Source organism: Chelmon rostratus, chromosome 9, assembly GCF_017976325.1.
Source record: "Chelmon rostratus isolate fCheRos1 chromosome 9, fCheRos1.pri, whole genome shotgun sequence".
In the NCBI taxonomy this organism is placed as follows: domain Eukaryota; kingdom Metazoa; phylum Chordata; class Actinopteri; order Chaetodontiformes; family Chaetodontidae; genus Chelmon; species Chelmon rostratus.
The window spans coordinates 26,494,510-26,520,626 of record NC_055666.1 but is presented as its reverse complement, the minus strand read 5'-3'; the positions used below and the strand labels follow the sequence as shown (position 1 = coordinate 26,520,626).

General features: G+C 40.5%; 2 protein-coding genes across 2 annotated transcripts in view; one reads left to right on the top strand and one right to left on the bottom strand.

The window, feature by feature from the left end:
* Positions 1-752: 752 nt before the first annotated feature.
* Positions 753-4,257, bottom strand: atox1 (antioxidant 1 copper chaperone). Its single transcript, XM_041943964.1, has 4 exons — positions 4,113-4,257; positions 3,519-3,594; positions 2,138-2,285; positions 753-1,830 (listed from the first exon to the last, which is right to left on the bottom strand). The coding sequence occupies exons 1-3, from the start codon at positions 4,116-4,118 to the stop codon at positions 2,161-2,163; spliced, it is 207 nt and encodes a 68-aa protein (XP_041799898.1). The 5' UTR covers positions 4,119-4,257; the 3' UTR covers positions 753-1,830; positions 2,138-2,160.
* An 807-nt stretch (positions 4,258-5,064) lies between these two features.
* slc36a1 (solute carrier family 36 member 1) overlaps positions 5,065-26,117 on the top strand; it is a 39,124-nt gene continuing 18,071 nt past the window's right edge. The window contains exons 1-11 of the mRNA XM_041943963.1: positions 5,065-5,236; positions 8,385-8,520; positions 10,115-10,229; positions 10,374-10,464; positions 11,258-11,346; positions 13,956-14,045; positions 14,896-14,980; positions 17,144-17,371; positions 19,100-19,198; positions 20,093-20,259; positions 21,982-22,151. Of these exons, the coding sequence (XP_041799897.1) occupies positions 8,484-8,520; positions 10,115-10,229; positions 10,374-10,464; positions 11,258-11,346; positions 13,956-14,045; positions 14,896-14,980; positions 17,144-17,371; positions 19,100-19,198; positions 20,093-20,259; positions 21,982-22,151 (1,171 nt within the window). The 5' untranslated portion in view covers positions 5,065-5,236; positions 8,385-8,483. The remainder of the gene's footprint in view (positions 5,237-8,384; positions 8,521-10,114; positions 10,230-10,373; positions 10,465-11,257; positions 11,347-13,955; positions 14,046-14,895; positions 14,981-17,143; positions 17,372-19,099; positions 19,199-20,092; positions 20,260-21,981; positions 22,152-26,117) is intronic.

Sequence of the window (26,117 nt, the reverse complement as noted above, 5' to 3'; positions counted from 1 at the left end):
AATAACAGTAACTGTGACTGTCACAGATCACAGAGCTGATGTTTCCAAATGAGCCCGAGCCTTAAATGTAATACAATTATCGCTGCCGTCCTGGTCAGATTTCCAAGAAAAGGATGTTTTAATCACAACTGTTATCTGATTTAATGAAGAAAAACAAAGGATTTTATGTACAGTAGTGAAATTATTGTCAAATTCTCATTAAGGATCAACACTCTGCTGCAACTCATCTATCATGATCAGCAGAGCAGTTTAAATGATGATCATCATCACCACTGAGTTTCCTTCACCTGACACTCATGAGTTTCTACTCGTCACCATCTTTAAATTCACTTTTTAAAACATTTCTTCATTTCATGAAGTGGAAGATAAAAATGTTTCCTTGGATATGTAGACAGCATCACTACAGTTATATCTGATGTAAAGTAGAGCACTTCACATATTATCACACTGAGCTGTCTGTGATCTTTGCGTGTCTAGATTCAAGACACAGAAATACTCCTTCCTTCTCATTTTGTGTCAGGATCGACAGGCCAAGCTCCAGGACAAAGAAATTAACTACGACTCTGTGATTCCTCCATATAAATTCTTAGCAACAATAAGTTGCTGTGTTTGTCTTTACATAAAGTGGCTGAAGAGTCATTTTTAATAAATGTTACAAAGATCATGTTTATTATCAATATCATCTACACGAGTACTACTCATAGCAAAGCTATAGAAAAAGCAATAAAACAGTAAACTGTGACCAACTGAGGCAGAACGGATTTTATTTCCCCAGTATGCACACAACAGACAGACAAAAGCTCAGGGCAGGTGGTTATTTTTTCCACAAAGTAACACAAAGACAGAGTGAATTACAACACGGACTTGACGTTGTTGAGAGAAAACAAAGATATCTGTAAGTAAATATCAATAAATGTGATATATTTGACCTGTGGTGTCAGCGGGTTATTGTAGTGTTAACTGTGGCAATGGAAGGAAGCAGCTTTACAACATCAAGTCCAGCAGATGGTCCCTGAAGGGGAGAGAGACAGACTGGGTTTCCTTCTTGATGCAGATCTACAGACACGTTCATACAAGGATGACTTTTCAGTATGTTAAATCCAGCAAATGCAACAACACTGAGTAATGGTTCAGTTAACGTGGACAATAGTTGGCGTGTTTTACAATCCAGGGAATGTACTTCAATTGTGTCAAAGGAAGTTAGCTTGTGTCTTGTTTGGAAGTTTTACGGTTACAAATATAATTACATGAAAATGGTAACAATGCTTCAAGTATCGGGCTGCATGTTCTGATGTTTTTGATTTTACATCTTGAGTTCATATTCAAGAGCGTATATGATGTCTTTGTGCAGCCCTGCCTTGTCCAATACAAAACATAAAACATTACAGCCACTTCAGGAAATTTAAAGACGTAGAGAAGCTGTGATTTCAATTTTTCTTCTCAAAATACAGGTACGTCAGTCGGTGTACTGAATAGGGGAAACTGAAGAGGGCTTGTTGAGTGATTATCCAGGCCAGGCCATTGTGTTGGAGGAGAAACGACATCATCATCACCTCTTCCTCCATCACATGGAAGACAAACGCAATGAGAGGATGCCAAGCACAGTGCTAACATCATGATGTTTGGGCTTGTTGTCATTCTCCAAAGATGTTTGCCGGTTTTGACCTTGTAAATCACAAAACAGAGAGAAGATCTGCATCCAAGGGGATTTTTGTGCGTGTAGGCAGCTTGGCACCTAAGGGGGGTCAGTAGGATCCATCAGACTCTTCCTGACAGGTAGAGTTTTAATTCCAGGATAAGCCTTTACTTTGCATCAGTAGAAATGATTTCCTAAAGAAAATACACACACATACAGACAGCAGAGGTAAGCCAACCCGTGCCATTATATTTGTAAATCCATAGCAAATTTACCATAGATGAGAAAGATCAATAACAATAACTGTTATCATTTCCATTTCGCTGTCATCTGATTAAGGCAAAACTGTTTCTAAAGGCAATATATTCAATAGAAGTAATAATAATTAAGAGTTTCATTTCTCCATCAAACACTACAGAGGTAAGTTTGGGGAGATCAGAAACATAAATCTATGGAAAATAAACATAAATCTATGACAGCACTTTATCCCCATCATGTCACCTGTTCTCATGAAGCAGACTCCTTCATTTAGTGCCATTGTACTTGACTTCCTTGCCACATTTCTTCAGTGTCTCCATGAGAACTTCCACATCTCTGTCGGACTCGATCCAAACCAGTTTCTTCGGCAGGTCGATCTCAAACTTCACATCTGAGGGCAGAGACAACAAAGAGGCTCTTTGTTTAATAGCCAGAAGCACACATTGCGTGCACTGAAGATACGCACACAATGTGCACAATGGAGACAACACTGAAGACACTGTGCAGCCCCCTGCACAATGACATGCTCTAATTCTAATGTTGGTTATGTTATATTTCTGGCTCCATTTCTCCAACAAAGTCAGTCTTTTCACTAACTTACCGTCACATATTGATGATGCCTGAGGATCTGAAGGAAGGTACAGTATGTACTTTAAGGGCTGAGTGTGTATAACAAAACCAGTTCCGTGTTGTAGTATCGCTACCGGGACTCTGAGATTGGCACGAGCTAGGTGTACTCAACATTTTAATGTCTGAGCCAAATAAAATGCAAAACGCCCCACAGCGCATCAGGTGACATGCTGGCTGACTCAACATTCAGAGCCAAGAAGTCATGGGGTTGGAGTGATGCAAGCTGTTTTTAAAAGCTTTCAAACTGCACTTTCATTTTTACCAGATTCTCTGTGAAAGCAAAGAGAGAGCCGTAGGGGCTTTAAAAATTTAATCTCATTCATCTAACATTAATACTATTCATCAAAGCAGCCATGATATTATTGAGAAAAAATATTTTGAAGAGGGGTGGGAAATAATACACTCTGGTGTTAGATGTTTTGCTGAGGGGAGGGTGATAAAAAATTCTCTTTAAATGTTTATCTGTATGCATTTCAGCACAACAAGACAAATCAATAACTGCAGCCGACTTTAAGAGCACAGTATGTCATTTTTGCCACTCAGGGTCTCTCAATCAAAACAATAACAAAAGATGCAGTTTTATGACATCATGGAGTAGCGTGGGATCATGGGAGTTGTTGTTGTCACTGTTTAACAACGACCACTGTCAAAGAAAATATATCTAGAGCAACTCAGGCAGAAATGTTGACCTATGAGGTAATGTATTAAAGTTTTATTCATGTCACACTTAGTCAAGTTCGCTGACTTCCTTCCTCACTCTCTGAGGTATCTTCTGGTGTTTCTTGTGTCGCCTTTGACAGGCGAATAAATGAAACGCTCCTTTATCTTGAATACCACTCTGGGGATAATGTATAGTCATGTGTGGACATTTTAATGCAGAAATGCTACATATTGTGCATTTAAAAGTTGAAATTAGAGTTTGATCACTGGTAATTTGAGTGTCTTTTCTCATATAGCACACAGAGAAGAACAAGATAGAGAGGAGGAGTGTCACCTTCCAGCTTGTTGAGGATTCTGGTAACAGCTCCAGAGCATCCCTCACAGGTCATCTCCACCTCAAACTCGTGCTTCTGCAGGAGACAGATTAAACGTGCTGTTACCTTACTGTGTCACTTTACGGGGGAATGATTCTGTTATTGATCATATTTATCATTAAATATACCCCTATTACATCAAGGGTATTTACGTCTAAGATGTTGCATATACGCACTAACTGAGGCTCACACTGTTAGCTCACATATGTCCCAACGTCAATACTAGCATTATCCACCATTCACCCAACTGTGATATTAAAACTAGCACAGCTAGCGTGACACTTGTTCAAGTTATTACTGAACTGAGTAATAACTGCTAACTTTATGTGCTGCTCAATTCTCGCTATTGCTCAATCAAGTCGATGATTAGACTCCATTTATGCTGGCCGCTAACCATGCTATCAAATGGAGGCGGCTGCTTATTTATAACTAATGTTGTTAGAAAGCTAAAGCAAGTTTGTAGCTAACCTAGCTTGCAGGCTATTTAGCACTGTTAAAGTAAAATGCTGCATTAACTAAGCTAAGATTAAGCTACAATATCGGTCGTAACTTACTGTCATGTTTGAAGTGATGTGGCGCAACCCGGCTGTCAACCCAGCTGTGGACTTTTGCCTCTGACTGACTTGCAAATGTTGCAAATTCTGTGAAAATCTCCAGAAATGCTTACTGGCCGATTAGCTGGTCAGCGTGAAGTTAGCTCTGGTCACGGAGCAACAGGATTTCCGGTATGAAAAAAGTAGCCATTATTAGCATTATTATTAGTAGCCAACATTATTTGTACATGGACATATTTTGATGTTGACGTCTTTGAGTCAAGTATAAACATTTAGTACATTTACATATAAAGAATTAGCTTTGTTTTGTGATATAGTTAAATGCAAACCCGATGAACTTCTGCTTTTATTTTGGCTAACTTGACGCACAGCAAGCTATCACACAGCTGTGTTTCCCTCTTTATTGCAAATTTTTCAAACCGATTTATGCTATTTAGTGCCTTTTCACTTAAATGGGTGACAAAATCACACCAGATGAAGAGAGAAAAATGACAGACAAACTTCGCAGGTAACATCTTAATGAAGCTTAAAAGTCGCCTGGCCGCTCCGGGTCACAAACCAAGCGCTTCCAATCCAACATTTTTATTTCCAAAATAAAAGCCCTATTAGTAATGACGCCAAATTTTCTCATGAAATACAGACTCAACCAAAACATACTTTTATCAACAGGTTTGACAAAACTGCAGTAAGAAAAAAATACATTTCAGCCAACTGAATTTTGTTTTACTGCCATCAGTCAGTTATACGTTAGTCTAATGTGTTTCCGGCTTCCCGACAGAATATTTTTCCCGCAACCAGAGCTGAAATATTTCAACAGTAGCTTAAATATAACGTTATTTTAAACGTGCTAAATGCAACACTATAACGTTATAATCCGTATCTATGGCAACAGCACGTCGAACGGCTGGACACGCGCCTGGGCCGGGTCACATGACCTCACCGCTGGCTCTCTGACGCGCAGAGCCGAGCTGACTCCTGTGTTACCTTCAATCGGTGCAGTGTTACAGCGCTGTTATCAACCAAACATGAGCGCGATATGAAAATAAGAGGTCTGCGGCAAGGTTAGCCTCTAATAAAGCCAGTCCGAGATCAGGAGAGGAGAGGAAACAAACGGTTTCGCCGAGGTAGGTTGGTAGTCGTTATGAGCCGTATCGCTGTGTATTTACGGACACAAAGATGGCATCGGAACATATAGCTAACGTTGGCTAGCATAGCTTAACGATACATAACATTAGCTAAGATGCTTCGTAGAGCCGACAAACAAACAGCTATGTCTCCATGCCAGTAACAGGTTATTAGTAGTGTGTAGTTAGCTATTTTCTTGTTAACATACATAACCAAACGCTGTTGATTCCCATTTTAGCTCCTGTCTTCCATTCTCGCTATTTCAGTCCTTCGTCTGCGTGCGTCTTTCTCGGAGACGAACATCAAGTAAACCGTGTGAGCAGAGCCCCGTTTAACTGCTTTCTTAGCACAGCACAATTAATCACAAGCTCATTTAATGGTGATGTTTGCCGGCCTGATCCCATCACTGATGTTTTTCCTGGTTGTCTGCCTAATCGCCCCGTCCATTGAGGCGACAGACACACACGTCTCCCGGCCAAAGATTAGTTTAAAAAATGAGATTATCAGGTTCATCCGGTCGGTCTGCACTGTGTGTGTGTGTTGTTGTGCTTTCATGAAAGGACAACACTTTAAAACATTTAAGAACTAACGGGGACGGTTAAACAGTCGGTCCGGTCTGGCCGCACCCTGGACGAACACGTAATGTGCTGTGTGACCTTATCATCTGTAAACACTGGAGGCTGCATCATGTATCTGTTTTAATACTAGTTACTAATTCAGACCTTTGACTGTAAAGGTCACTGTCTGTAACGTTAGCTTTTGTTGCTTGAGCTTCAATAACTCAATGCCTTTTTTCATTAACATTGTAGAATATAGGAAAACGTTGTTGTTGAGAGGGCACTAGAAAGCGTGCTTTTTCTAAATTTAGATTATTGGGGGTTTGGTACAAAAATAGTTCTTGTGTATATAAATGGGTCCATAAGCTTTAAAACTGAAAGGATCAGTCAAGTAGTCGATTAGCTGACCAGTCATTTGTCAAATGTGGCAGATTTGCTGCTTTTCTCAGTTTTATCACGTTGGAAATTGAATATTTTGTGGTTTTCAACTGCTGCTCAGACATAATAAGCTCTTTCAAAGCGTCATCGTAATCATCAATTGTTTAATCAGAAAACAATCCACAGATTAATTATGAATGAAAATAGATGTTAGCTGCAGCCCTGATAAGCATAAGTAATAGAAAAAAGTTTAGCTTTCTTCAAAGATTTGTTTTCAATAGAAGATCATGAACTGGCGGTATTGTAATAGTTTATAAAAGGATCCAAATTCAATAAAAGTTATTTACATTCCCTCTTTGGGTAAGTGAATTTCCTCTAACTGAGGGTGTCGCTTGAAAGAACTATTTAAAGTAATTATATGTACTCTGGTCAGTGGGCTGTAAAACCAGTGCAACATGAGACGGTTTAGATTTATGTTTCCATTTTAAAATGCAGTGACGAGCTTTGAAGATTTATTTTTCTTTGACACAGGTTAGTTCTTGTCTCTGTACTTGTCCTATGAAGAAGCTGTGGAGTACACATCAAGCTCTATAAACATATTGATAATTTTTTTGTGTGTGTGTTATTGACAAGTATTGGACATGTCATTCACTATTAGAATAAGTACAGGTGCCAGAATTGGCGCACCATGCTGTTTGTATTTCCATGCTGCTCAGTTAAGTCCCCTCATGTCACGGCACACTGAGAAAGTTGCTGAGCAGCTCATAATTAAGACACTTTGGCCTGCTCTCCATTTGTTCACTATGCTAATGTAAGGTGAACACAGAACAGGATAAATACAAACAATTTTCCTTCCTGCTTGCTAAACACTGCGGCACAGTCTGAACCGTTTTGCTGTTCTCAGAGCAGTGAATCGTCAGGTGGACAGCAAAGCCTTTGTACAAATCCTTGTGTGGTTCAAAGAAGCAGCAGCAGCAGCAACACACACTTCTCACACACCCTGTTTTAACTAACAGCTCTCATGCTCCTCTTATGTAACGTCATGGCTAAGTGTGCTCGGGTTAAGTGCCTTGCTCAAAGAGCTAGCTACACATCGGTCTGTCAGCCCTTCAGCTGATCACTACACCGTCTTGTGATGGAATTTTTACATGTTTCTGTACTTTTCTATTTTGTTTTCCGAGTTTATATAGTTGATCTGTAGTCTTAGCTGTTTTACTTTTATATTGACTAGAGGATGTCCTGGTGGATTTGTTGTTGTAACCTACTGGAATTAACTCCCAGGGTGCCAAAGGGTGCCACCTAACTGTAAATTCCTGAGAACAGGACATCATCAAGTTTTATTGCAGACTACTGTTTTTCTGTTGCCATCTGTTAAACCAGTTCTGTTAAGACCAAAGGCATGTCAGACTATAAGAATGAGGTGAAAACATCTGATCAGGGAGCACAACTCTGAACTGCTTACTGCCGTGTGGTTCTGTGGCTGTGTCTCCTCTCTATAGAGATTAAACACTTTGTGCACGTTACTTGCTTTCCAGAGTGGTTTGTTTGGCTCTCTATAGGCAGACTGGGAAATTTTTCCACAACAGTCTCATACTTGTTTTTAGAAAGATTTTAGCAAGTGTTGACTCTCAATCACAAAATGTCTCTAATGTATCTGAGGGAGTTCATTATGATGCTTTTTGTAAGTGGAGATATGAAGTAAATAAAGAAGTAACTCTTTATTTTCTCGGCTGCGTTATGCCAGCGATTGAGTGATTGTCAAGTTGTTTTAAGATGGGTTGAGACTACAGGAGCGTTGTCTGATTTATCCCTGATTCACCCCTTTCAACAATCTGGAATCTGGTCTGGAACTTTAATTGGTACGAACGTTCAGGTCAGATTATGTGGAAATGTGTGTTTTTTACAGATCCGGTCCTCAACCTCCCTTACTTTTTAATTGACATATTATTTATTTTTGGTGCTACAACTAGCGATTATTGTCATTATTGAAAAATCTGCCAATTAGTATCTTGGTTATTCTGTTGTTTGACCTACAGAATTCCAAATATCGCGAACCACAACTCTGAATTTCGTATTTGTTAATTGACAATGACTGATTGAAAGGGCCATCTTTTTATTGAAAGAGCATGAGCTGCCTCAGTAAGTTACATTCACTGAAGTTAATGATCACGTTTCCCTAATCTAACACTGAATTGCTCTCCCTGTATTGCAGTGGGCAGCTGTCAATGCTGGACTCCCTGATCTCCCAGCATTAGGATCTGCAAGGCTGGGAGAGACGACACCCAGCCATCCACTAAACCACTGACCCAACATGATGGCCTCCAGTGATGTAGACATCCGAGGTGAAGGTATGAAAATCACGTCACACCTCATTCCACTTCACAGACTAAAACACAATGAAAGATTGTAGTCTGGGTATGGTACATACAGTGTAATACACATAGACGCAGTGGGATTATACTGTAGGTAATCCCAATTAGCAGGTAGACACTGAATCATCAAAGCAGCTTTAATGTTTTGGCACCGCTGTTGTCTTGTTTGGCAAGAGGTCACAGCAATAAATTAAATGCTCGACATGTCGTGATAAAGGTGCAGTATCTCTGATTGATTTAATCCAGGAAGTAAAAGAACTCAAAGATCCCAGCAAATTCTTGACAAATGACAAAACATTTCCGTGAGTTTTATTTAATCTCTATTCTAAATCACCATCATAAAAGACAGGCTTCACTGGATTAAACTGAAGTCCAAAGCTTGAAAAGTCATGAACATGGTCAGTATTAGTTGTTTAGTCGTCGGCGAGCCGGCAAGGCTGTTTTCATGCCAAGAGGAGTCCAGCTGAGAGCTTTGGAGCCGGGCTCCAAAGCCTGTGACTTTTAAAGATGGCCCTCAGTTTCGCTTCAGTATTAGTTTTCACACTGTGGGTAGACATTCTGTCTGCTGATGCAACAATGGACACTCTGCCCCCCTGCACTGAAACATGCTCAGTTCCTCCAAACAGTCTCTCTCTGCTTCAAAAGGGGTAACATGAGTCACGAGAGACGAAAGTAAACTGCTGAACTAAACTACCAGCAGAGTCTTTGGTAAATCAGTGGCGTGCCTCATTATTAAACGCATCTATCAACGAGCAGGTAGCAGTAGCCTTGTGTGGAGCAGGGCGTCATGCCTTCTGTGCAGTCCAAGTCATTTTGTTCCATTTCACAATGATGAATAGCCAAACCAAACAGGCATGTGTTCGTTACAGTCAGCTGGTTCACAGCAGAGAGTTTTGTAGGAATCTCTCCATTAGTTGAGTCACTGGGAATTTAAAAGAGATTTTTTAGGTGCTGTTCGTATGGAGCACTGGAGATACCAAAATGAAAAGCCAGTTAATATATTTTGATTACACTAAAATTATTTAATTTGATTGGCCTAAAAAATCTGTATTACTTTGCTCTTGATTTTGATAATGTTAGTTAAGCTTAGTTGAGCTTTTTATAGATGTCCGCGTGTTGGTGTGCCTGTTGTGTTTTGTCTTTCTTTGCATTAAACCATGAATATAACATTAGCTAACATTAGTGGCAAGGATATGTTACTGAAATGCAAATAAAGTGGGACTCTGCAGGTTGTTGAATAATGTTAAAACAGTAGTTGGCTCTTTTGTCCATTCATCTGTTTTCACACCATTAGTTTTTATTTATTGATGAAAATGTTTTAGGTTTTGTCGCAGTTTTCATTGTGATCTGTTGCTTCTTATTTAGTTTTGGTCTCATTTTAGGACATGAAATGAACACCAAAATCTGTTTAAGTTCTTATAAAGTCACAGTCTAATGCAGCTGTGTGCAGAGCCCTTGGAAGTGAAGAAAATCTGTTTTTCCAACAAAATGCAGTGGTTTTGAGGTAACTCATGAACTTCCACACGACATCAGTGCCTCACTTATTCTCACCCCCCTGCTCTCCTCTCAGGTTCTTTGTTCTCTGACCAAAACCCATCAGAAATGGATGCACTCTGTCCCTCTCCTCCGGGACCTTCCAGACCCCAGCGTCACTATGAGAGGATTGGGGAAAGGACGGGAACCTCGTATGTATTATGAAATCTAATATGCACTGAACAGCAAACAGTCAGTGAAGACAGCATCTGTCTCAGTGGTTTGAAAATGTAATAAAAATGTAGCTGGGCTGGGTCTAATGCAGATTTTAACTTGTTGGTCTCCCCCCTCTCCAGTTTTTGTCAGACTCTTATCCACCTGTTGAAAGGGAACATCGGCACAGGGCTGCTGGGTCTGCCCCTGGCCGTCAAGAATGCAGGCCTGGTGGTAAGTAGACGGAGATGTTATAATCTCATCACTCCAGGTCACATGGCTGGTCTGGAGACACCAAATTAGATCCCGTTCCTGTCAGATATTCATGACATCGCACAGATGTGGTCAGGCCGGTGTTGATTAAGAGTAGGCAGAGTACGCCTTTTGTCAGGTTTATGTTTTTGTGCATTCTGGTTGTCTGACAATGCAGTCGTGAGCAGGAAGTATCGTTAGGGGAAGTAAGTTATATTCATGAGTGCATTAATATGTTGAATAAATATAAAGTTGAGTAAAAAAAAAAGATGCTCTTAATTATCAGAGGTTGTTTGTCTTCTTTGTTGTATTTTTCTCTGGTAGTTCTGGTCCAGGAGTATTACTCTCCAGGACTGTGATCCTTGCTCACAGATCATGTAGCGTGCTGTGGTTGTGGTGTGATATCATTTGCATGTTGCACCAAAGTGAAAGACTGTGGTCAGACTGGTGAGACAGGCTGGATCTGCTGCAAAAATAATACTCACTGTGTTCAAAACTGAAACAAGGAAAGTGGTTATGCTGACCTCGATGATTAAGCTTCCACTGTTGTACTGCTTTGCCACTTCTAGATTCTCACGCACAGGCTTGATTTGTATAGAAACATCTGAGAGCAAAGAGCAAAATACTCTGATGGACATCAGCAGGGCAGAGCACAAGTATTTAACTATACTGGACTGTCTTTAATTCACTCATTGGACATCCTCATGTTTAACAGCATGTTTCAGTATTATATTGTAACTTTGCAACATGATAAATTGTGTAATTCCCTCTCCAGCTCGGCCCCGTCAGCCTGCTGTGTATGGGATTCATCGCAGTCCACTGTATGAGGCTGCTGGTGAAGTGTTCACACCATCTCAGTGCAAAGTAAGTACAAACACCCCGAGAGCACTGGAAAACCACTAATTGCACTGGATTTCTCTCGTTAACTTCCTTCCAGCAGTCGAATTTAAATCTCTCCGAAATAAATGTCAGTTGTAAACAATGTCAGCTCCACCTCACCAAGCAAATAGCAAAGACTTCATGTCCTCATGATGCACTCTAGTCTTCTTAGACCACAACGACAGACCACAATTCTGTCTCAACATGCTTTCTTTCTATTGAACTGATGCTAGTGCCCTGTCCAGCCAGACATAACTCGTTTTAAGTTTTATTTCATGATATCAGTTTGTATCAGGATATGCAATAATTAAATTAAATTAAAGTAACATTAGCCAGAAATTCAATTGAGAAACTTTGAATTTCTAAACGTCAGTAGTATAAGTAGTATAAACTACAGCCAACTGAGACTCAGGTGTAGAGGAGTCGTCCAGTAATTGCACGGTCGACGATTCGAGTGGCAGGCCAGATCTGCTTTGTCCATTAAGGTGCTTAATAAAAACAAAATCAATCATTTGGAAACAGACTGTTTACTGACAACAGTTTTCTGAAGTGTTTCTGAGTCCATGTAGTAAAATCCTTTAACCAATCACGTGTTAACAAAGTGTTGAACCTCGCTCCATCCTCGTTGTGACCCACTGAGCCTTTCAATCATGATACTCTCACCTGTTACCAATCAGCCTGTTTACCTGTGGAATGATCCAAACAGGTGTTTTTGGAGCGTTCCACATCTTTCCCAGTCTTTAGTTGCTCCTGTCACAATGTGTTTGAAACATGTTGCTGCATCAGATTCAGAATAAGCAGATATTTACAAAAATCAATGAAGCTGTTGAGCTCAGACATTAAATATATCGTCTTTGTGCTGTTTTCAGGTGAGTTTCTGTCAGAGAGGATTAGCAGGTTTTCACATTCTGTTTTATTTATGTTACACAGCGTCCCAGCTGATGTGGTGTCAGAGTTGTAAGCGCAGGCCATTTACCATTAAAACAAACCAGACAGGAGTGACTAATAGAGGAAATTAGTTAGCTGACAGATCAATCACTACATTGAAGCATAAATCCTGTAAGTCCAGCACTGCCATCATTCAGGCTCACTCATTGATTAACAGCATCGTCTGTAAAACAGCCGGAGATATTCGAAGCAAAGTTACCTCTGTGTAAACACTATAAAAGAGAAACTCAACAGTATATGTTGTTGTGTGTCCCCTCCCTAAACCCACCACTTAATCTAAACCTTCACTCCTCTTCTCTGGGGTCAGACCCTTCCCCTGTTTGATGTGTTTTTAGGAAATATGGGATACTTTTTCCAAAACCTGAGAGAAAAACAAGCTGGGATAAAGTGCATTCAGTTGAAAGTCCTTTTCCACTGGCTTTTAAATCACTTCTTCTTCCCCTGCAATTGTTTGTTTCCAAAAACACAGCCTGAAGATAATTTCTTGTCTCTACCTCCGTTCCCTCACAGCAGGTCCACTGTGGCTTGTTTCTGCCAAATAATCTAACGCTGCATGGCTGTGAAAGCCCAGCGCTTCAACTGTTTTCCTTGTCATTTGTTTACTTAGCCGTCCACCGTGCCAACAGCGACTTGTTTGTTGTCGCTGACTGACAGATTACACTCTATTTAAGTGCGTCTCTCCACCCTTTCCTACTGTGTAATCAACAGCATATGGACACAGAGTTTTGGAGCGTACCCACACCGAGGCTCTGGTCAAATCCTCGAGCGTCACATAATGTAAATGTGACCTGTGATCAGCTCCACCGATCAGACGTTTAATATAGTGCTGCAATAAATGTTGCCAACCATCAGTTTATGAATCTGAACCAACAAGGCAATAAACCCTGGAATGATCCATTATCTGTTTTACAGCTGGTAGTGTGTGACGACAACACACTCGTGCACTTTAACTGGTTTTCAGGTGGAGAGTGTGTGTTGCCTCTGACAGTCCACGGTGCCTCCCGCCCTTTGCCCTGCTCATATACAGCAGCTCCACTCTGCCACGCTAAAGAGGATTAGGCAGATAGAGAGCATGAATGAAGAGCGTCTACAACAGGCCTCAGAAACAGCTCCTACAAAGACAGTCACATATCATTCCGAGAAATTGAAAGAGAAAATGCTCATGGGACAAATGCTGCTCTTCCTGTTTCTAAGGTTTCTGTATTGAAGAGCCAGAGTCTTCACTTCCTTCTTGCTCCCTCATATACGAGCAGAAGCCACAGGTTGCATTTACTAAGCATGTACAGGACTTATCCATCCACATATGGATGAAGAAAAAAAAAAAATTTCAATCTTTGCCTTTTATTAGCTGCTGTGCTCGTTCTTCCCCAGCTCACACGTGTCTGTTATTCTCTGCAGCTATAATCACTAAACTTTATTGGCAGCTTCTCATTAATGTTTTTCTTATCTGATCTGACTTCACTGCAAAGGTTTCCCTCCACTGTGTGTGAATGTCTGTAACCAGGCAAATTAATTCTACACCCCCCCCTCTGTGACCGAGGGCACATTGAAATCATACATGTTATCCAATGCAGCATGAAATGTGTGTCTCATTTACAATGTCTGAATTGTATCCCAATAGTCAATGACTCTGTTTCTCTGTCCAGGGTGAACAGACCATTTCTGACCTACGGCGAGGCCGCGCAGTACGGGATGGAAAACGTGTCGTGGCTGAGGAGACACTCGCAGTGGGGAAAGTAAGAGATATGTTTTCCCTACTCAGTTCAGAGGTTTCCATTAGAGAAGATATCAGCTGGCTGAAGGCTGTTCTCATCTTTTATTCAAGTCTCCCCCATACAGCTGCATCATCTACACATTATGAAAAGAGATAGATGTCATCACTCATGTATGTATTTTAGTTACTTGTCTCATTTTTAAAGGTCAGTGGAGAGTTTTGGGGGCGTAAATACAGTTTTAGAGGCTCTACTAGTATGAAATATGATTATGATGCAATTACTGAATCCTTGATCTAATAAAGAAAAGCCAGCAATGTGTTATTTCATAGGTTGTTATGTTTCTGAAGAGTTTCCAAGTAATTTCTACAACGTTTTCTGGAACGGCTGTTTTAATTTGGTACCAATTGATACCAACAATTGTGGGAAAATTGAGAGAACTGGTCCACTTCCAGTGAAATTACTCTTTGTAATTGTTGAGTATTTCAGTCCGTGCACAGCAGGTCAGCTGAACATTCACATGTCTTCAGACAACCATGTAATTCTGGATTTCTATAGTTAGTACCAAATTACATAGTAATTTTTTCATTTTTTTCAGGGAGTTTCTTGGACATTTATAGAAAATGATTCAGATATAAATAGACCCATGAAATGAAGTGTTGCTAACATGTGTTAAAGGCACTGAAAATATGCACAAAATATCAAAATCAGGAATGTTGGTATATAGATATCAGCATTTTCTGTCGGAAAGCCAACTTGTTCATCTTTGTGTCAGATCTCGAAGCCACTGCCTGAACACACAGTGATCATCCAGGCTCAATATTTGCTGCGTTCTCACCTTCTGTCTGACCTCCTTTCTCTCTGTGTCACTCAGACAGACGGTGAACTTGTTTCTGATCATCACCCAGCTGGGCTTCTGCTGTGTCTACTTTGTCTTCCTCAGTGACAATATCAAGCAGGTCATGACACACACACACACACACACACACACACACACACACACACACACACACACACACACACACACACACACTCAAGGCATTAAGTGACAGTTTTCCTAAAATTAAAAGGAAAGACATGAGTGCTTAAAATCACGATAATGTGATTTCTCTGGTTTACATATTATGGAATAGTTCTACTGTTTGTCAAACCACTGTGTTACACTGTTTGCTGTGTCGACATCACATACAGGTTAGTGTATCTTCTGAACTTTGACCTCCACAGCTCTGAATGTCAGAATAGATTGATGCTGCTTACGTGCCCCAATAAATGTGGAGGTTGAGCTAAGTGTGTGAACCTGCTTCTGTTTACTCTGATTATGGACTTACAGAATGACCTCAGTTCGGATGATCAGGTTATTTTAGTTTACCTGGCAGTTCCCATAGTTATGTAAGAGTATTGTCCATGTATGGACATGGACTGTCTAGAGAGTGAGTAGATTTCAGCAGACGCTCAAAGTTTATACAAGCCACGCTAGATACCAATAAATAGGTCACTAGCAGAGCAGTAGATGAATGAAAGTGATTTCCATAACAGCAGGGAGCGAGGATTTACTCCAGCCAGCTTTAACAGAATACATTTAAATACACCCAAACAACATCTATCAACTGTACATGGAACAGCACGCAGTGGTGAAGCTACAAATAGACTCTTACTGCATGAGGCAAATACAGCTTCAGAGGACTCTGACAAACTTTATTCCAGTTTGTTATTACAAACTCTTGCATAAGAAAATATGTTCATCGTTTACACTGTTGTGCTTCTGCTTTATGTTCTGTGTTTTTGAGCTTCTCATTATCTTTGTTATCTTAAGTTTGAGGTGGCAGTATTTTTCATTTGTACTGTTAATTGACTAGAAAACTCAAATATTCATTCATTCATTCACTTTTACACTTTTATTTTAGCTCTGAAATACACTGAGGTAGAGACCCTTATTTACAATGTATCTGAGTATAAAAATAAATAGACAAAAGCTTCTGGACACCAAGAAATATAAATAAGAAACTTAGATAAAAATGGAAATTAAAAAGTTGCAGAATAATAAAACCTTTAAGTGTAATTTAATTTCACATTATTTGGGCGTGTTTGATAAGGGCCCACATTAAAACACAGTAAAGAAGTAATGTACGGGGGTAAAAAACTGTAAGGGCCTAATAAAAAATAAAATCCATCGTTTCGCACGCTTTACAGAAAGAGAGGATCACCCAGTCATAAATCTTAGTGCAGAGGGTTAAACAGCAGCCACATGCTTCAGAGTCACCGCTGAAGCATGCACTTATAAAATGTCACTGTAATCCAAGACTGATAGGAGAGTTGCCTCAGTAAGCGTGTTCAGAAAAGACGACACTGTGAAAGATGCTGACGATGAGTTCAAAATTGAGAGAGTCTGAATGTTATTAAGCATTTCTCTGTATGGCTGCTGTTTTATCTATGGTTGTTGTGACCTTTGACCGGTGACCTCATTACCACGTTATTGATCCCATGTCATGGTCGGAAATCTGGGAATTTAACTATTTACCTCACTGAAAACTACACTGACTAAAAGTTGAAAAGCAAAACCTCTATCCTGCAGTTTGAGACTAGTAGCTTCATTTAAAAGCATTGTTCAAGCTGAGTACAATCTAGTTTACATAAAGTCAAGTACACGCTAAGCAAATCTCACTGTTAACAAACCAAACACTTCTTGCATTGGTCCGTGAATTCTGTCCGTTGAGGTGAAGTGTGGTCCTGGATTTACTTCATTTGTGTAGTAGGGTTTCTAACCACTAGATGGCAGTATCTGTCCACAATGAGGTCTCTATCCTCAGCTCAGTACCAGCCAGAACACTGAGTGAATTTCACTGAACCAGTCAAACGTCTTTAAGTTTCAGTCACCTTGTTTGTAATGTTGGGAACAAATTAGTGTTCTAGAAATGCTTAGTTGAATTCTTTGTGTTGCTTGAGAATCCCACTTTTCCAAATACCTGTTGTCAACCCTTCAGTGAGAACAGGTGAAATGTGAAAACTTCGTCATAAAAGCATCATATTCAGGCACAGATGTTCAGCAGACTCACTTTCCTTCCTTCTCTCAGTTACAAACAGACTCTTTTAACTGTGCTTCCCTCCACCCCTGCCTTTACCAGGTGGTAGAAGCAGCCAACGCCACCACCTTCAGCTGCCATGTGAACCACACCAACCAGACCCAGGTTTTCGTGCCGAGCTTCGACTCCCGTCTCTACATGCTCTGCTTCCTGCCTGCCATCATCCTGCTGGTTTTCACCCCTAACCTGAAGTACCTGGCTCCCCTCTCTTTGGTGGCAAACCTGGTCATGACCGCCAGCTTGGTCCTCATCTACTTCTATTCGCTCATGGTAAACACCAGATTTATCACATCCCTGTTTCTGATCTGTTTTCCATCACCTTCATTAATTCAGAGGAGATTTAGTGGTGCTTCTCAGCTTCACCTTTTCTCCCTTGACTCTGTTTTCATGCACACAATGAACCAGATTTCTAACAGAAAGTTACGAACCACATTGCACAGGAACCCAAGTAGCGCACGCATTTAATTTGCATACATCAGCACACAGAGTAGTGATGATTTTCTGCTGCCACAGTGATGCTTTTCCTGCTCTGTGTCTTCGTCATGCACATGCCCACAGTGTAGCACATCTGTTAGAAATCGAACAGGCCAGAGTGAAGTTTCTGCTGAAATGAAGACAGTGTTTTGTTAGTTATACACGTGTACGCACTGTGAAATTCAAAATCGAGGAAGACAAAAATGTCAGCATCACCGACTTCATGACAGGCCAGACAGAAATGCAGAATATTTGTCTGATCTATTACTCCAAACATTAAAAGTATGCTTTGGAAATGAAATCCAAGTAATCACTATACAACCAGGTACGTGGTTGTTAGGTGGAGATTCATTGTGTGCAGGATTGTAATCTGTAAATAAGGGGAAATGTGTTTTCAGTGGAGGCAATAATCTGATCTTTTCTTTATTTATGCTTCCAAGCAGCCAGTTTAAAGCCTGACTTTACTTTCTGTGTGTGATAATCTGTTCCTCTGTTTCTACTGTGTGGATTGAACTCTGGGGTTGTTATGGATAACAGGACAACTGATAGTGACACAGTCTCCAGATTACCTCTTTTTCCGTTATAGAGTATTTCATCATGCAGCTTCTGCCCTGTGCAGATATATAGCAGTCGTTCCCAGAGAAATGTCCTTGCCTTGAAAAAAGCAATTTCTTGCATCAGAAACTATACAAAGATTCACTACTAAGAGATATATGTGGCCCGTAAGGTGTGGCTGATGAATCACATGAGCAAGGAATTTTGGGAAAGCTAGAGCATAAAAACAACACAATCTGGATTTTTTTGTTTGTGTGTTTGTTGCCTGGTTTGATTTGGTGCCCTTTCAGTGTTTTAGCTCTGCCTTAAACCCCACAATATATAATGATATTATTGTGATCCTCCAATTTAATTTGTAATGACTCCACATTGTGGTTTTAAGGTTTATAGTTATAGTTATATAGTTTCCTTATTACAGCAAAGACACTGTCAGTAGCTGTGAGTCCAGCTGACTACTGATGCTTCCTCAGGAGATACATTTAATTCTGAGTCGTCGTTAAACAGGACGAACATTTATGCACATGGGATTGTCCTACAGTGTGCAAAAGAAATGAAGTTTGATGGCTTTATTCTCCCAGATGGGTTTATTTTGCAGTATTGCCAGTTGTCTTTATATTATCCTGCTTATTGCACAGCTGCTTATCAAAAACCCCAATCTTGTTATTTTATTACAAGCTAATGTAATTTGCAAGCTTTGGCAGCAAACCTGTCCAACAGGGCCAAGGAGTGATGTCCCCTCGGCACAAGGTGTTGTTACTTAATTTGATCACAGATTATCCAAATGGACTTCTTGACTGGAAATATGATACGATTAGATGTGGAACAGTGGTCTGGTTTTCAGAAATAACAAATCAGCCGGTCAGAGATGAGCATGCAACAACGTCTTGGATTATAATATCACATAAAGTGATCCAGTTTTTGCAGAAGGTAGATTAAATGTTGAGATTTCTTCTCTTTTTTTACCCCCAGAACATCACGTACCCCATCAACCTACCAAAGGTCGGCAAAGCGAAAGACTACCCTCTCTTCTTTGGGACAGCCATCTTTGCCTTCGAAGGGATCGGAGTGGTACGTGAACGACTCATAGCTCTGTTTAGATGAAGAAAGCGTTAACATCTAAACCACATATGCCAAACCGATTCCATAAAGGGCCGTGTGGCTGCAGGTTTTCATTCCAACCAAGGATGAGCACACCAGGCCAACCAATCAACATCAAGGGATCACTTAGTTATCAGCTGAAGACTGAGATCAGCTGATTAATTGATTCCAGCCAGGTGTGCTCCTCCTTGGTTGGAGCGAAAACCTGCAGCCACATGGCCCTTTATGGAATCAGTCTGACATGCCTGATCGAAACAGTTAAACTCAATGGTATCTCCTATTGACATGAAATGTGTGTCTGGATACATTATGACATCTGATCAGGTGTCTTTGCGTTCAAACCTGAAATTATAGGCGTTTACATTATGATCAGATATCAGTAGGTAGGTAGGCGGAGCTGGCGTACCCCTCAACAAACATGGGGCCCAGGCAGAGGGAAGTGATGCTGCAGAACAGGCCCAAACTTTTTCTTGCCTGAGGAAGAGGTCATCTTGCAGAGCAGCTTGAGATAGCAGCAAGAGGCAGCGTTAGGTGACCTTTAAACTGGAGAGGATTTCTTCTCAAGAACGTGGCCGAACTGTAGAGATGTCGTTTACACCTGCCGTAGATCCAAAGTCAATGAGTCATGCTACGGTTGTGATTACAGTATGTGGAGTGCAGATCAAGAGAGCCTCAGTGTTTTGCTGAAATGTCAACACAAATTTAACCTTCATTATAACGTCTATAAGCGTAATAAAGACATCACAGCCTTAGAGGAAGTGGCATTTTAAAATGAAAAACTCACAGGAAGATTGTTGAGATATTTTCTTTTTTTAAGTCTTTAGACTGTTACTTTTAATGATGCTCAAATGTCAATGTCTGCAGGTTCTTCCTCTGGAGAACAAAATGCAGAGATCTCAGAGTTTCATCTCGGTTCTGTATTTGGGGATGGGCATCGTCACTTTCCTCTACATCAGCCTCGGTACCATAGGATATATGTGCTTTGGAGATGACATAGGAGGGAGCATCACTCTCAACCTGCCAAACTGCTGGTAAGATAACATCAACATTGTTGTCATTTATAGATGCTGGTTTCTGAATTGTAGCCTTTGATCAAAAGGATTTGATGTTGGACAGCATGCTGTCCTTTCAGACTATTCAGTTCTGGCTTCGTTTTTCAACATGCAGAACAAAAGGCTTTCAGCTTTCCCATCCAGTGAGTTTAAGCCCAGTCTTTAGGCTGAAAAAGGTGCAAATACCGTCAAAAAACTTGCCAGCACTAACCTGCTGGTACTGCATTTTGGTTTGATGTACTTTTAAAAAAAAAAGAGGTGCCTGTTTTAAAGATAATCTGAAAGATTTCATTCATGTACATATAAACACAAAAAAGAGTCAGATTATTAGTTTTTCAGCAATAGTTGAAAAAGAGAGCTCAACCAATTATATCTTTACATCACGAACAGGACAGCAGAATTATCAGTGTATTTTCAGGCACATGAGAAAGTGAGTGTTGATGCCACCTAGTGGCCAGTTTCAAAAAAACAGGAAAATCCCTCTACTGCCATTCAAGCTTGTAGGGCCATTTCCAAACAAATTCCCTAAAACACACAGTTTGTTTTTAATTACAAAAGCTTCAGATCCTTCCAGCTAATCTTGTCTAAGGTGTTTTAGACAGACCACCCCCAAACGTGGGGGTGAGTCTTTCTGGAGAAAGATTCTTGATGTTCATTGATTAGAATCGCCTCGCGGTCCGCTGTCTAAAAGGGCTAGTTTTTGTACGCTGCCCTGGCTCTGAAAATGGGAAACAAGCAAAATGTGGCTTGGACCGAGGAAGGGGAGGCGAGATGAGTGAGCCAATCCGTCTCTAGAATGACTCACCTTATCTTCAAGTTCTGCAAAAACTCAGTTTCTGAATTCAAGCTGCCATCACTGGGCTGGACAACCAACTTTCAAACTGTTGTTATGAAGTTTCTCGCTCCAACACTCATTCAGACTAGATTTCCTTCAATCACCTTAAATTGTGACAAATGAATAGGAGACATAATCATTTAACATATTAAAACCTGGCTTCCAGTCCTCATGTTTGATGCTTTACTACTCTCATGTACGTGTTTCATGGCCTCAGGGACCCTGAACGTTCCAGGTTACTTTGCCAGCAAATCTGTGGTGTGCGTCTTCTGTTGTGGTTTGTAGAGGTTTTGATTAAGACCATTCATCTTCCTCTCTCTGAGGAAAGCACTCAGACATGTGCACACATTTCATTCATTGCATGAACTCATTTAGTTTCTTAGGGATAATAAAGGTACTAAAACCAAATACTCACATTGGATTTGTTTGCTCAATACTTGTTACTGTTGTCATGGTGAAAGAAGACAGACGTCTTTTGAAATGCCTCCCGTGACTGGACTGATGCAGCTAATTAGTGGAATAGATTGGCTGTTCAACGAGGTTGAAAACTCAAAGACTGTAATTACCAGCATCTCAGTTTTTAAAAAACGAGCAGGAGATCGTCAATGTTAGCTGTTTGTTTCACAAGGATTACCAACTAATTCATCTTGTAATATGTTTTTAATGAATGTTGAACATCAAAATTGAGGTTTTGTGTTGATGCTTGTGTTTTCTGAATTAGTTGCAGTTGAGTGGACTAAAATCTAAATCTGAATTATTTACATTTATAACAACAGTTTTCATTTAGTCTGTTTAAGTCTCTTTTATTGCTCATGTTTCTGTGGCGCTGTGTCAGTATTCCCTCCTCTCCCAATCACTGTTTCCAGGACGTACCAGGCTGTGAAGCTGCTGTACTGTTTCGGTATTTTCATCACCTTCGCCCTGCAGTTCTATGTTCCGGCAGAGATTCTCATACCGCCGGTCGTGGCTCGTGTGTCAGAGAGGTGGGAGACCGCCGTCAACCTGCTGCTCCGCACCGTCTTGGTCATCTTCACATGTAAGTTTAAACCAGTCGACAAACTAATCCAAACACCCATCAGCAGTCAGTCATTACACTGGATTCAGTGAAAGAGGAATTACTTTGCTGAAATACTATAAATGTATTTTGCCAGCAGCAAACCAGGACACAGAAATTAAGTTGAAACAGAAAGGGAGTGAACAGAACACTACAAAATATTTCTGTCTTTTTTCTGACTTATCTCTGCTGTTCTATGGTAAATTTTTGGATACTTATTTTCTGCAGACCTCTTATTTCAACAATTCAGACTGTTCTTTAGTTGGACTGGTAGCAACATGCAACCTGTGATGAGTCATTGCAAGTAGACATTTCTTCATTTTGGGGGGTCCTGGGGACACTTGTGTTTAATCAGATAAAACACTCGCAGAACCAGTAAATGTAGAAATTATGGAGGTTTCACGCTCATCGCAATTTACAAAATTTGTATTTTTTTTCTTGGTAAATTATTGAGTGAACAAAAGAAGATGCCAGTGGTGTCTATAGCATATTAATTACATCGCTGGCATCATTGACAAACCCAACGGAGCCAGGATTAACTCTGATTAGAGTGTGTGTGTGTGTGTGTGTATAATCTCTGTAAGACCCCTTATTTGTGAGTGACATTTTGAGTTGTGTAATAATTTCCAATGAAAGTAAACGGAGCAGTGGGGAACTTTTAAATGTCTCTACAGTATATCTACACTGTACCGTAGCTGCTGGAGGTTATTTTCTGTGGTCAGTAGAGTCCGTCAGTCAGACATTATGTCAAAACAGCCGGTGTGAGATTAGCTGGTGAGACCTTTCTTTCCATGTGTTATAGGAATGCATTCATTTGGTTGTTTGTGTGAAACATAAAAATACCACCTTAAAAGTTATTTTTGCATTTTTCTTAAATTAAGATGCTCCTGGTTTTCACCCACCCTCTGTATGTGTATATGGATATCTATCTATCTATCTATCTATCTATCTATCTATCTATGTATCTATGGAATGTTAAGAAGTAGCTTAGGAGTGGAGTGTGTCCACCTCAGACGATTGCTTCCTGCTTCTTGCTGATGCTGTAATTCAGTTGGCTTCATCAGAACGTGTCCTCTGGCGCAGACCGAGGCAGTTTGCAACCGAGAATGATGTGTTCCAGATTAGAGGTCAGCGCCTCACAATCAGGACTTTTCTGTCTCAAGTGAAGGAGTTTACTCGTCTTGTGGGTTTATTAAGTCTTGTAAGTGAGGATAGGATGGAGCATTAGATCAACAAACAGACAGGCATTGCACTGGACTGCCATGATGTAGACAGAGCTGAGGCCAAAGGTGAAGCTCCCAATTTACCTGCTGATCGACATTCGAACCCTCTCAAACTTATCATTAGATCTAGGTAGCGACCAAAAGAATGAGATAATGGATTTAAGTGATGGGATAAGTTTCCCGTTTCATGGTGTCTGTGGGCTCATCCTTGGAGACACGGTAAGAAACTCAGACGCCTGCAAGGGGCTCAGAGTAGAACCGCTGCTCCTTCGCGCTGAAAGGAGTCAAGTGATGTGGTCGAGGAAGCCTTCTCTTGGAGTTATTCTGAACATGGGAGATCCCAGGGCAGACCCAAAACACACTACTGAGGATACACATTCCAGCCAACACCTCAGGACCCCCCAGTAAGAGCTGGCAGAGTTTCTGTCATCCAGTAATTACTGGGAAATTCTGCTGAAGTCTGGTCTATCATCAAATGTCTCCAGTCATAAATTGAATTAAATAGGCTGAAAGTAAAATTCCACCTACAGTATCCTGTTCACAAAAATGGATGCTGATTTTTGATCTGCCGATGTGATGGACGAAATCTTTCAGTACAGGTGGACCAGCACCTGAGGGCAGCTCCGAGGCAAAGACATAGAGACTACCTGTAAAAGTGACAGAAAATGACTGGATTATCAGATAGACGCTGTTACAAAGTGCTTCTAATAAAAGCAGCGACTAAACGGCTAGATCGAGTCACCTACTCAACACGGTTCCTCACCAAACAAACAAACCTGCTGCTCGATTGATCCTTCCAGTGAGGCTGGATTTTGCTTTCATTACATTCTGTAAAAAAAAAATGTGATTGTTGGTACTAATTTAATTTTGGATGGATGGATTGTGAATGGACTAACCAGTTCCTCGTTCTAAAACGAGTGAGGATTCACTAATGTTCTTGCTGCTGTTTAGATAAAGAAAGGCCAAATGAGGCCTTCAAAACAGCTTACTCGGTCAAAAACAAGGAACTGAATGAGCTTCCAGCAGGCACACTGAAATCAATGGCTAATCTACAAATAATGAGGAGGATGGAAGCTCAAGTCCGTGTTTCTTTGTGTTTACAAAGAATAGATGGGTATAGGCCTGGATCAAATCAGTAGCAATGTGGTTTGTTGTAAAATACTGATCCTTTTATCATTTGCTTCAAAATACAGTTTGCTGAAGATGAGTATGAGTTTGTATTCCCCGTTATTTACATGTGACAGCTCATTAACACTTATTGCTCGTACTATCTACCAGGATCTCCATTCCAAACAAGATTTACTCTGTTCACAAACAACCAAACCTGCACAGAAAAATGATCCGAAGCATCAAATTCATCACGAAACGTATCACTACACTTATGTGTAATTTTTGAGTTGTCACAAGATTTTTAACATACTGTAGAATTGATCTGTGGTCTTATAAAAATAAAAAAAATGTCTATATCTTAAAAAAAACTGTTTTATTTTAATTTTTATTTATATAGGACTTTTGAATTTCTCTCCTAACTCTGGTAACTGCCTGTACGGTGTCATTGGATTAGCTGCAAGTTGGTTTTTTTTCCCCATTTTTAATTATGTCTCTTTTTGCACCCTCTAACCTGTGTATGGTCATGTGTAGCCTCACAGGTGTAATGTTATTTGTAACCCCCACAGCCAACAATATCCAATAAGTTTCACTTTCTGGGAAGGTATTATGTGTCCAACCCCTTGTGGCGATGTTAAGTGCTCAGCATAAAAGCCTCCATTAAATGATGGATGTTAAGACCACAATTTAAATCACATCAGTCTGGAGGGAGATGTAAAGGGTTCATAATACAGCAGATACATGTAGCGATCTCAAGTTGAGTTTGATACAGATGCTAGTTTCTCAGCACCAAGGAGTGCTTACGGTCTTTTTATTATGCAGAAGATGCAGTCAGTGAGGGAAATGGAGCAGGGAATAAGGTGTACTGTTGAGACACATATATATCTTATGCAGGCTATTTAACAGTTGTACAGAAATGTCGCTGATGTTGTTCAGTACCACACTAAAAAGCATCAGCACCAGTTGATTTAATCATACTTTGACAGGCTAAGAGTAATAAGTAAGAAATCATCAAGTCTGAAGAAATGTCCAGCCTCATTGCCATTCCCTCCTCACTGCTCTTCACATGGAATGAAACCTCAAGTCACGGCAGACTTGTTCAGTTAGAGAACCTCAGTGCTTCGCCCTAGGATTTTAATTTCCTTTATTAGCTGTGATTGGAGCCTGTAGAGAATTATGCAGATGACATTTGCCACGCTGTACAGTTTCTGCACATGCATGTTGATAAGCTAATAAAAAGGAACAAATGCATGCATGTGCCCCTTCATGTCTGCAGGTCATTTGCATGGTGGTTTGTGGTTTCTCGGGCGCAGAGGAGTGTGCGTTGTGAATGTGGAGATGGTGCAGCAACAAGAAAAGACTTGCTTCCGGTGGGATCCCAGTGATGCATGCTTGAATGAAGGAAGCGAGGCACAGGGGACTGGAGGAGGAATCGTGTTGCTCCTACATGCACATCTGCGAGCAGAAGATTGCTTTTGGTTTTGAATCGGAATACTCGATGAGATTAAAGCAGTGCATCGTCGTCTGCGTATGTGTAGAGTAAATCTTGAAGAGAATGCCTCTGAGAGTCTCAGTCTTTGAATCGAGAACAGATGTTGGTTCTTGGCTGTCCGGAGGG

What these genes read in the sequence shown, in the direction of transcription:
- atox1 (XM_041943964.1), bottom strand. An exon ending in AATCCTCAACAAGCTGGAAG is followed by an intron (nt 2,286 to 3,518) that starts GTGACACTCCTC and finishes CTCTGCCCTCAG; the next exon opens with ATGTGAAGTTTGAGATCGAC.